Source organism: Ursus arctos, unplaced genomic scaffold (genome assembly GCF_023065955.2).
Source record: "Ursus arctos isolate Adak ecotype North America unplaced genomic scaffold, UrsArc2.0 scaffold_10, whole genome shotgun sequence".
NCBI classification, from domain to species: Eukaryota; Metazoa; Chordata; class Mammalia; order Carnivora; family Ursidae; genus Ursus; species Ursus arctos.
Window position 1 is genome coordinate 2828429 of NW_026622764.1, and position 12057 is coordinate 2840485.

Here is a 12057-nt window from a genome sequence, read left to right on the forward strand (position 1 = left end):
TGACATGTCCTTTTGAAGGCCAAGGGTTGGATTTTGGGAAAGAGGGACAGGCACAAGAGGCTGGCTCCACACGGGGACCTGAGCGGGTTTCGGGGCCATCGGGACGGTCAGTTGAAAGGAGCTGTGACACCCCGCGGTGGCCGCGCTTTTTAGAAGCAGACCGCGTAGTCGTTGGATCTCCTCCAATTTACGGCTCCAAGGCGAAGTGTTCAAGGCAGCGTTTGATTCCTCCTCATTTATGTCAAGAGATGTGGATCCAAAGACCTTTGAGTCGCTTAAGATTAAGACGTTCTGTGGCAGAGAAGCCACAGGAGGTGTCCTAGGGTCAAGTTGTCCCCTTTCAAAAAAAGGATCTAGATTTCTTCCTTGAATGATAGGTGGCAAGGTCACCATTAGCAAGATAAAAAATGATATTTCCTCACTGTATGCGCACAGTCCTAGAAAACTGTATTTCTAGGTTATGAGTAATCACCGTAAAGTAACCCTGATCCTTCCAGGTTGAGAAAAATATACATTGGTTGTCATTTCTTACATTGGGGTTTATTTGTTATGGGTGAATATTGCCAGTTCAACTTCTGCTTCCCGCAGAAGTACCTGCCTAGCTGCAGATGTTCGGGGCACAAAGTTAGAAAGCCTTAGGCCTGCCCTCAATACTCCCGAAGATCCGTGGAGAGAAAGATGTGCAAGGAGAAGGGTTTCTGTAAGGAGGACCGTTCGCTCCACTGTGGAAACCCAGCACACGCGTCAGGGAGGGCTTCACGGAGGAGTCACAGTTGAGCTGGGATTTAAGGATGCGTGGGAGCTAATGATACCTCGAGAGAGAAAGCTACAGAATACCATACCACCTTTGAACTTTTCCATGACCGCCCGCCAAGGTTCTTGGAGGGTCCGCTCCCTCACCTGCTAGAAGGTGCTTCTGGCATTTTGCCGGCACAGCGGGGCTCTGCGTCAGGAGTGGTGTGCCGAAGGCCGTGATGCACGGTGGCGCATGATTCATAAATGGTGCCCACTCTAAAATCTGCAGATTGTGTGAATTTTGGTCTGTCCCTTGTCTGCCAGCTCCTTCCTGTCTGTGTTACACACCCACACAGAAGTGTGTGGACACATGTGGCTCGCACACATCAAGAGTGGCTTCAGAAGGAGTGTGTGAGAAGGAATTCAAATTAAGTGAGTTGTCCAAGAGTCTGAATCCTGCCAAGTCAGCAGGGAGGCTGAGAGATTTCTTTCTCAGGCCTAAGGGAACAAGTACTTGAGACAAGTATCTGAAAACCTTGTGAACCCCAATTCTGAGAGGCTGGAGGAGAGACCATCTGTGGGTGTGGGCGTTCCTTGAAGATTTAACTTTCCAGGAACTGGAAAATGTGCTAGGGTGTGTCTCCTGGGAAAGTCCGATCTTTTTTGCTGACTGCTCAAAACAGCGGTGATGGAGCTGGCCAGCGCTTGCTCCCCAGACTCTCTCTCACTGTTGCCATCCTGCCCTCAGACGCTTCACCTGTCTGCACCTGGAACCCCTTTCCCTAGTGTCTGGGCCCCAGAGGTGACACACTCAGCAGCTTCCAGCACTTGCTAGAATGTTCTTGTGAACGTTAGCAGTTGTAAGGGACAAGCAGGTTCTCTGACAACTGTCCTACAGGCTGGGAGCCTGGTACCACACTCTCATTCCCCCCATCATAGCCTGGCCTGTTTGTAATACCTCGGGAAGACTTTTTTTCAGGTGTTTTTAGGAGAAACACAAGAAGTGAGAGGACAGATCATGGCTTTGTCACAGACTTATTGGCTTGCTTCTAGGAAATAAACAAGATTGAACATACTGCAGTTATTCAAGGAGGTGGCTTCTTAATATTGTTGGATGTGTAATGATCATGCTGGCTCATTTTGTGGACTGATGTCTTCCACTTTGTGCTTGTAGGGCCCGCAAGGCTCACCAGGGCTGATGGGCCAGCCAGGAGCCAAGGGAGAGCCTGGTGAGATTTACTTCGACGCACGGCTCAAAGGAGACAAAGGAGACCCAGGCTTTCCAGGACAGCCCGGGATGCCAGGCAGAGCAGGGTCTCCTGGGAGAGATGGCCATCCGGGTCTGCCCGGCCCCAAAGGCTCCCCGGTATGTCTATTTTCAGACTTGGAACACACACTTTATAAGTGGATCTGCGAAAAATGAAGAAACGAATGATTTGAATCGTAGCTACGTATTTTCATTTGGGTGGTGATTATTACACATGATGTTCAGTGGTCCTTGGGGAGACTTAAATCTGCAAACGTAGGTGTCGATGCTGTTGACGGGAACAATAGGACAGCGCACCGATGTCTTCTGACGCATTTCGGGGCATCCAGAAGGCGTCTGTGTGTTGGACGTTTGGATGGCAGATGGGAGGTGAAGTTTGGAGTTGGTGGCCTGCAAGTTATCCTTGAAAAGATGGTTCCAGATACAAATACTTCCCTCTTTGAAGTGCGTCCTGTGTGGAGGGCGGGTGCCTGCCTGGCTTAGACAGGAATGCTGGCATCATCTATTAACCTCCAGTTGACCTTTGTGGAGGGTCGAAGTCAGTAAGTGGCATGAGCCAGTTAAACTCTGGTACTTATTTACTACAGATGGCGGAAGAATGTGAGATGAGCACGTGTTGGTTTGTCTGCTGATAACGTTTCTTTTTCTCTTTGCATGTCAGGGTTCAGTAGGATTGAAAGGAGAGCGTGGACCCCCCGGGGGAGTCGGATTCCCCGGCAGTCGCGGTGACATCGGCCCTCCTGGGCCTCCAGGGTTTGGCCCTATTGGCCCCGTTGGTGACAAAGGACAAGCGGGTTTTCCAGGGACCCCTGGATCCCCAGGCCAGCCAGGTGAGGCCTGAGGACCTCAGGTGCACAGGGCACTGGGCTCCGTGACGTAGGGCAGGAGTCTGGTGTCCGTTCTTCCAGGAGGTGGCCTGGCCGGGGCCCTACTGTGGCAATACTGTACCTTGTGGACTCGTGTCAGAAGGGCCAGATTCACGTGTAGAATCTGGCTGCAAAGCACCTGAATCGATAAGTTCTTTTTCTTCTGATAAGGATACAGTGCCTTCCAGTTCCAGCTGGCCTTTCCTGTGGAAGGGATGCCTACGCGAGCCTGTTTTTTTCTCTTTACCTATTTTCTGTGTCTCCCTGGGGGACAGTCCATGTGGGCTTCTGTATGTTCCAAGCCAGGTAGTCTCACCTCTCCATGGACGGGCAGGGGCCTGTGGGCTGATTCCGGGTGGTCTCTGCCTCGCCTTGCTCTTCAGGGCTGTGCTGGCTTTGGTCATTTGTGCCGCATGTCTCCCTTGGGTCCGTGTGCCGAGTGCTGCACCGAGTGGAGAGGCGGCAGCGGCCAGACAGGCGTGGCCAGCCCTCCCTGTGCGCACCGTCTGGCCTTTGGCAGAGCACGTGGAGTGAGGCGCGCACAAGGCTTTCCCATGGACATGCTCACCGCAACCCCCCCCCCCCGCACCCTGCATGTTATTGGGGACAGAAGTGGTCAAGGGGTGTCCCCCGGCCTGGCAAGCGGCAGGCTCGCGGGAGGGGTCGTGGAATACGCTTCAGGCTAGAAACAGAGCACTCCGGTCATTTCCTAGAACCCCCCTGGGGCTGTGAGAGCAAAGGCCAGGAAAGGCGTGGGCACGGAGGAGGAGGGAAGGAAGAGTGCAGGACCAAGAAATGTCCTAGAAGTTGTGAAAATGAACAGAAGGCCTTTGGATGATTACCGTTGTGTGATTGGTGAAGCTTGGACCACGTAGTGACTAGCTGTGTGACCACAGCAGCCGACGAGGACTGTGGAGGAGGAATTAGATGACAGGTGCCCCCCCATATTTGGGGACACATTCCAGGACTCCCGTGGAAGCCTGAAGCCAGGACAGTACCGAACTGCACATACGCTAATTTTCTCCCGTGCATATAGACCTGGGACAAAGTTTAGTATGTAAATTAGGCCCAGGAAGCGATTACCGGGAACGACCAGGATGTAATAGAACACTCATAACCACACAGTGCAATGAAGATTGTGTGGATGTGTGTCTCTCGCAACATACCTTCTCGTCCTGTGTACACCCCCCTTCTTGTGACGAGGGGATGTGACAGAATGCCCATGTGGTGAGGCGACGCGAGGAGAATGACGTGGGCACATACGCAGCGTCAGGTTTTCATAGACGTTCTGAGCTGCGCCACGGTTGACCGCGGGGAAGAGACAAAGTGGAGCGTTGATAAGGGGGGACAACTGCATGGCTTTCATGCTCACCGATCCGTCGATTCTGTCCCAAGCCATATGTCCAGCCCGAGTTGTATCAGTTCCTATCCTACCGGGAACTATGACTTTCTTATTACATCACAGTGTCAAATTCATAAGCTCTCCAACACAGGGCACGTTAGCCTGTCTTTGTTGGAAGTGCAAGCATAGCGCCCTGATGTAGTTCTTACTGCCGTTCTCACTGGTTGTGTGGCCAGTGATTACCTAGCACCCAATTATGACTGCCTCAATGATTGTTCTTGGTTTAGCAAGGATCCCAGAAATGTCTCTTTTGCGACTCCTTCGGGGCAGAGAAATACTGGGTTTGACCTAGGAAGACCGCCCTACCCCCCATCTTGGAAAAGGGACCTCTGATCTCTTCCCCCATAGCTCCTGACTCCAAAATCAGCATCTCGAGTGTTCTTTGAATCTGAAAACTTGCAGAGCTGTAAAAAGGAATCAGGCACTTCTTGGCCAGGAGCTACCATCAGAAAGACCAACTGGGGCACACACAGATGCATCTGAGCAGAAGGGAAGGAAGAAGGTTCCTGAAGGAGGTGTTGACAGTGCTGTTGGTCAGCTGTCTGCATTCTGTAGACTTGCTTGGCCATCCAGACCCAGGCAGCTTTTGGATTAGAAACGCAGGCTGCTTTGATCTGCCAGAGCCGTGTTTACTCTGGTGACATTAAAGCCTTGTTCCCAGGGAGGAACTGATAGCAAGTATGTGTTGGGGTGAGTCGGTTGGCATTTCTCAGAGTCTACAGTGAAAGAATGTGTTGGCTGTTCCTGGGAGGCCCCCTATGTCCTGCATTCATATAGGGTGTGTGAAGAGTCCCTGCACACGTCCTGGAGGTGACGCTTTGGTCTTGTGCTAGCAGCTAAATCCTGACCCCCGGTGGATGTCCCAGGCACGAGCGCCCGTGGCCGGGCTGCACCTCCTGCCCGGGCTGCTCCAGACCCGCTGCATGTGTTTGGATTGTGCTGAGTCACCCACTTAGCACGTCCTGAAGATAATTTAGCACCAGATGAACATAATTTAGGTCTGCCTCAAAGCAGTGTAGAATTGGTATTGTCTGATACACTGAGGGAGAACACTAAATGGTTTGACTTTTCCAGACAGGCTAATTAAGAAATTACTCAGGGTCATCTCACCTCTTGTTGTTACAGATTTTCTAGTTTTTTGTGACTCTTATTTTAGACTCTTAGGGAATTCATGTGTCAAACATCTAGGTCCTTTTGGCCATAAACTTTGGGGAAAAGAGGAAGAACTCTCTGTGAAAGATTCTAGAAAAGTAGAAGCAGAAAGTGGAGGCATGCAGGTGGGCTGCTCTGTAGGTAGACAGTGTGCTGGGGTCAGGATGCGGGCTCACTCGCTGTGTCCTTGCTTGGGATGGGATGTGGGCTCCGTCACTGTGTCCTTGCTCGGGACGGGATGCGGGCTCCCTTGCCACGTCTTCGTTCAGGATGGGGTGCGTGCTCATGACGGGATGCTGGCTCCCTCGGGATGGGACGCGGACTCCGTCACTGTGTCCTTGCTTGGGTTGGGATGCGGGCTCTTACACAGTGTCTTTGCTCTTCCCCTAGGTCCCAAGGGTGAAGCAGGAAAAGCCGTGCCCCTACCTGGTCCCCCTGGAACACAAGGACTTCCGGGATCCCCAGGTTTCCCGGGGCCGCAAGGTACTTTGAGTGCGCTCGTTTGCCCCAAGATAACAATCAGAATAGTTGCAGGTTTTTCTCACCCTGACTGTTGGTCTTGCTCACAACAGGTGACCGAGGTTTTCCTGGAACCCCAGGAAGGCCGGGCCTGCCAGGAGAGAAGGGCACTATTGGCCAGCCCGGAATCGGATTTCCAGGGCCCCCTGGCCCCAAAGGTAAGCCTGCAGGACAAGCCGGCACCCGAGTGGGGCCATTGCTCTGCCCACAGCCCACTCAGGCCCCCGCTGTCTCCTCTGTTCCCTGGCTGGTTGTCACTGAGGGCCGTGGCCGTTCTGTTCCTTCTCATAAATCATAGCAGGGAGGAGGCTATGCATGTAAACACACTATTTGAGTTAGTGACTAGTCCTTCAGGGGAGCTTGCGGAAGCCTGGAGGACAGTGAATGCCGTCGCCAATGCGGTGGGAGTCAGCCGGGAGGGGTTGCGATGTCAGGACCCGGCAGCCGCCCGGGAAGCTAGCAGAAGCCACATTTCAGGGCTCTCTCCTCATCAGTGCAGGAGACACACAGAGCAGCCAGGACCTGTGCCAGGCTGGGTGTGGATTAGAGGGAAGGGAGCTGGGGAATATGAGGGAGGGGGCTTCTCTCTCAGGGGGTGAAGTCTCTGGCCCCTGCACTGCAGAGCCTGGACCTGTGCAAGGTGCTGACATGTTAAAGCCAGAACTTCTTTCTGGAAAGAGTAAGGCGATCAGGAGGACAGTTTCACTGTCTGTTGCTCTCGTGGGTCTGTCCTTCCTGCGGGTGGGTCCTGACGTAGACTTGCCATCGTAGACCTCCGTCCAAGACTGAGCCCACGCTGTGCACAAAAGGGGCTTCTCTTTCCTGCTTGGGCCTGCATCCTGGCCCCAGTTTTACTGGCCGTGTGTGCAAAACCTAGTGGAAAGAGCTCTCCAGGCTCCCAGCTTCTTTTCCAGAGGCTGAGCCTGTGTCGCCCCTGTTGGCAGAGTTATAGGCCTGCACACCCCTCCGGGCACTGCGTCACACCCGCACACGCACGTGGCCACGTCCGTCCGGCTTACAGGGCAGAAGGCCCTCGGCGACCCTCCCGGTTCACAGGGACGGTGCTTAGGCTTTCTGCCTCTTCCTGAGCCCTACCCCCTCCCCTGCGAGTGCCGTCTCGCCATCCTGAGAGGTAGAAGTTAGCTGCTAAGGTCTGCTCATCGGGGACTGGCTGCCCACTCACACAAAGCTTGGCGATGCGGATGCGGGTGGGCGGTCAGGTCCACTCTCTGACGAGACCCCTCAGTACCGCAGCCCCCAGCACGTGTGATGGGGTTTATACCTCTGCACACTTACAAATTACCGTGCATCGTGGACCCCTGCATCCCACGGGGGACCTTCGTGCACGGTAGAGCCACGGGTGTCCGTTAGCCCATCGGGCCCTCTAGGATTGGGACCCAGACGGTCTCTAAATGCCCCACGCACCCCCAGTAAGGTGCAGCCGTGTTCGAGAGCCCGTGGTCTGCAGCGGTGCTGCTCCCACCAGCGCGCGTCTGGGAAGCCAGGGGCATCTCATGAAAATGCCGGTCTGCTCCAGTGGGTCTGGGTGCGCTCTCGAACGAGGGGCCATGCTCGGAGCCGCAGAGCGGGAGGGCCACCCCAGGTGCACGTGCCGTGGTGGTCTTTGTTTTGTTTGCGGGGTAGGATGGGAGGAAATGCTGAGCGGAAGAGAAGGAAGAGGGGATGGTGGGGGAGAGACCAGGAGGGCGACAGGCACTGCGTGCAGTCTGTCGTACCCAGGCTGCCCCGGCTGGCGCCGGTGGCTCCGCCGATGGCTAGCGAGGCCTCACGCTCTTTTTAGAACCACCTTGAAGGGCTCCTTGTTGTTGGCCAGTCCAGTGAGTTCGGGGGCATCTGAGCAAGTGTGAGGGAAGCGAGGAAAGTAGAGACTGGCATTAGCACCTTAGTGATTTCTGTGACCCTTCCTAACAGGTGTTGATGGCTTACCCGGAGACGTGGGACCTCCTGGCAGTCCAGGCCGCCCGGGATTTAATGGCTTACCTGGCAACCCAGGTGTGCCTGGCCAAAAGGTGGGTGCTGAGTATTCCCTGGATTGCTGTTTCCTCATCCTGGTTATTAATTAGACACATAAAATGTGGCTGACTCGTGTCATGGTTATGTTGGAGCAGCATGCTTTGTTGGTTAAAGAAATAGCACAGAGTAGAAAAGAAGGAAGTGCATGGTACCTGGTAGTTGGTGTTTTGCGGGGAATCGTTTGTTCCAGCTTTCTGAGTACGTGCTTGCCTACGTGTGTACCGCATGTTGGGGTCCAGGGTAGGTCGTACTGGGAGTGGCAGGAGAAAGCTGTGTGCAAGCCACCCGGGAGAGTCTCGTTTTACTGACATTCTGGCCCAGTAATTCTTTGTAGCGGGGGCTGCCTGGGACATGGTGGGGCTTTAGCCACCCCCTCCGTGGCCTCTACCCACAGATACCAGAGGAACACCCTACATCCATCTCCAGTCGTGACACCCAAAACTATCTCTGGACATTACCAAATGTCACCCAGGGGGGAAATGACCCTAGTTGGGGACCCCTGGGCTAGTGTGACTTTGGGACTCTCCTTGCCTTAAACATCTCTCTGCCTTTTGCTGATACTTGAAATTCCACTCAGCAAGTATAGCTGACCAACGGATAGATCTTTTCCTGTTCTGATTTTGCTAGAGGGCATCGTGTGAAATAGGAGAAAAGGCCAAGGGCAGTAGTTTCACTTTGCCAGTGAAAGAGCTAGCCTGGAGTATTCCCTTTCTGTTGTGAGGGCAGTTAGCGGCTATGGGTATTGGGCAGGTGCGCACGGGCAGGTAGCGGCTGTGGGCATCGGGCAGGTGCGCACGGGCAGGTAGCAGCTGTGGGCATCGGGCAGGTGCACATGGAGGCAGCTGTGTCTCAGTGATTCCAAGGAAGCATCCTCCTCAAAAGTTAGATAACTTCATGGTGTCCCTGCTCCCTGTGGCTGAGACGGCTTCCCCCTGTAACCTGCACTTGATCTGAAGCACTAGTCCGTGGTGGTGCCGTGCGGATCACCTTAAACACGGGAGGCTTGTGCGTTAGGAAATGCAGATGGGATTGGATCAGAATTTGGTTTATGATTTAAAACGGTACTTTTTCAAAAATCTCTTGGATTTGGTTCCTTCCATTTTGTGAATTTGCTGCTGGGACACGTAGAGGAGTCACCAGTGCCCACAGATTAGTCTTCATCTGTAGGTTGTCGCTCCCAGTGGACAGCAGAGGGTCACTGTGACGCAGCGTGCACCTGCCGCCTGGCACGGCCTGTGTCCCGGACCTCGGGCCTTCAGAATGCTTTGTTTTCAATCGTCTGCCTTTATCAAAGCCCTTAGATTCATGACACTGTTTTACGTGTTTAATTTGATGTGAAAGCCTTCGTTTAAAGAAAAACCTCAGTAGATGTGTGCTGGTCCAGTCCTGGAGTGCTTCCGGCTTCTCAGAAGGTGTCCGTGTGCCAGTCACAAATCACATGTGGCTTTGCTCTCAGCTCCTCACAGACACAAAGCTGAGCAGAGGGCTGGGGCCCCGGGTGGGAATCCTGCCTCTGTGACTTGGACAAGGCATTCAGCTGTGGGGACCTTGATTTTCCTTGGGAAAAGGACCTTGTTGTGGGGAGCCTCGATTTTCCTCCTTTGTAGAATTAAACTGATAAAAATGAGCCACCTCCGACGTGTCATGAGATTGGAAGGGAACGATCATCTGTGTCAGGGCTTCGCAAGCTGGAGGGTTGTTGGACTCATGTCCTTATTGACCGTCTGTACCTGTGCCCTGATGAGCTCATGGGCTGTGCTTGTGAACTGGCTTCTCTGTGCTTCGGGAATTTCCAGGGAGAGCCCGGAGTTGGTCTACCAGGACTCAAAGGATTGCCAGGTCTTCCTGGCGTTCCTGGCACACCTGGGGAGAAGGGGAACATCGGGGGACCAGGTGTTCCGGGAGAGCATGGTGCTATTGGCCCCCCAGGCCTTCAGGGAATCAGAGGTAACTTTTTTTTTTTTAAGATTTTTATTTATTTATTTATTTAGAGAGAGAGCAAGAGCAAGGGGAGGACAAGAGGGAGAGGGAGAATCTCAAGCAGACTCCTCACTGAGCGGGGAACCTAATGCGGGGCTCAATCCCACAACCCTGGGATCATGACCTGAGCTGAAATCTGGAGTCCGACGCTCACCTGACTGAGCCGCCCGAGGTCCCGAGGTGACTTCTTACAGACAAGTCTAGATGGCGGCAGGGGCTGGGCCCGTTTCTCTGGTGTCCACGAAGGCCCTGTCAGGTGCTCTGTAAATGTGTGTTGAGTGAATGATGGAAATTGTAGGAGGCTAGAGCTTACGGTATTGTGTTGTTGTGGTTTATCGTGTGGGTGGGGAGAGTATGTTATGAGACGTGCTATGGTCTGAATGCAATTTATTTACAATTTCTCCCCATCCAGGTGACCCAGGACCGCCTGGATTACAAGGTCCCAAAGGAGCTCCAGGAGCTCCTGGAATTGGCCCCCCCGGAGCGATGGGCCCCCCTGGAGGACAGGGACCACCCGGGTCCTCAGGTGATTGGACACTCTGCTACAGTTACTGCTTGCCCAGAGCACGCTAACGGAGGGGACAGGCCATCAGGAGGCTGCGTGGAGTGGGGACAGTTACTGCTTGCCCAGAGCACACTAACGGAGGGGACGGGCCGCCAGCAGGCTGCGTGGAGTGGGGACTAGTGCTCCCTCGTGAATAAAAGGGGGAAAGGGCGATTCTGCTTTGTGGAAACTGGTCTAATTGTTCACTGAAATGAAAAGTGGTAGGTGTCTTTTTCTTCCTCCCACTGAACTTGGTTTATGGGCCAGAGAGCCTCCCCTTTATGTATCTACAGTGACATTTTCATTTAATTCAAAATGACTGGCGTCCCCATCTTACTTTTCCATGGGGGGTTATTAGTAAGTTGTGGATACTGTAAACTGACTGGTCCACGGCTAGGAGCTGCCTTTGCCTTTAGTGACCGGTCCTAGAACTAAGACCATGCTGGTGGGCCAACAAGACGATCCCCAAACGCGGTTGAAAAGTAGCTAACGTTGGGTGCAAACACTGCAGACAGGCCTGGGGGTGCTGGCAGTGGTGACTGCCGCCCCCTGATGGCAGAGAGGTGGGCTTGGTCTCCAAGCCTTGTCCCCCCAGGACTGCCTCATGGCTCCAGACGCCGTCACCTGGGATGGTGGGAGCATCCCGGCCCCCAGCGCGGGCATGCATGCTCATGTGCCTCCTGCAGAAAGCTCCAGCGGACCCCGGGAGGGTGCCCTGCAGAGCTCCCGGAAGATCCTGCTAACTGCTCTTGCTCTTCGCCCCCCAGGCCCTCCCGGAGTGAAAGGAGAGAAGGGCTTCCCCGGATTTCCAGGCCTGGACATGCCAGGTCCCAAAGGAGATAAAGGGTCCCAAGGGCTGCCTGGCCTGACGGGACAGTCGGGGCACCCTGGTCTTCCTGGACAGCAGGGCACACCTGGGGTTCCTGGGTTTCCAGGTAAATGATTTGTGAACTCCAGCCCTTGTCTGTTCGTGACCCGTAGCATCTGTAGTCAGCATTCACAGTCCTTCCGTCTGGCCACAGGTCCCAAGGGAGAGATGGGCGTCATGGGGACCCCAGGGCAGCCTGGCTCACCGGGACCAGCGGGTCTGCCAGGATTACCAGGAGAAAAAGGTAGGGAGCGGGCATCTCTAGAAGAGCCCGTCTTATGGCTGTGTCTCCGTGTCTCTTGGGAACTCTGGAGTGGTTGTAGTCACATTTCATTGTAAGAGGTGGAGGAAAGAAGTCAAGAAGGTCCCATAAGGGTTGAGAAGACCTGCTCCTCCGGTGGGAGCTCCTGGTGTGCAGTGCATGTGGGAGCAGGGCCTGTACTCTGCCCAAACCTGACAGAGGACAGGTTTTCAGCTGTTCCTTATGGTGCATTTGAGTTTGTTTGTTTTTATAGAATTGGTGGGAATCTTCAGTCCTACAAGATCACAGGAACCGAGTCCTTAGAATCAAATTAGCAAACTGGGCAAATTTACAATTCTTAATTTTTATTTCTCACCTTGTTATTTGAAATTGGTCCAAAATATGTTTTTTTAACAAATTGATTTTGTGAGACATAGAAATAGTCATTT

The 12057-nt window shown here is 53.7% G+C and overlaps 1 protein-coding gene across 1 annotated transcript in view; it reads left to right on the forward strand.

The window, feature by feature from the left end:
- The window catches only part of COL4A1 (collagen type IV alpha 1 chain), a 139258-nt gene that overhangs the window by 104442 nt on the left and 22759 nt on the right, over positions 1–12057 (forward strand). The window contains exons 25-33 of the mRNA XM_026493595.4: positions 1910–2101; positions 2664–2832; positions 5813–5905; positions 5995–6099; positions 7874–7971; positions 9772–9922; positions 10368–10481; positions 11267–11434; positions 11522–11611. Coding sequence (XP_026349380.2) covers positions 1910–2101; positions 2664–2832; positions 5813–5905; positions 5995–6099; positions 7874–7971; positions 9772–9922; positions 10368–10481; positions 11267–11434; positions 11522–11611 — 1180 coding nt within the window. The remainder of the gene's footprint in view (positions 1–1909; positions 2102–2663; positions 2833–5812; positions 5906–5994; positions 6100–7873; positions 7972–9771; positions 9923–10367; positions 10482–11266; positions 11435–11521; positions 11612–12057) is intronic.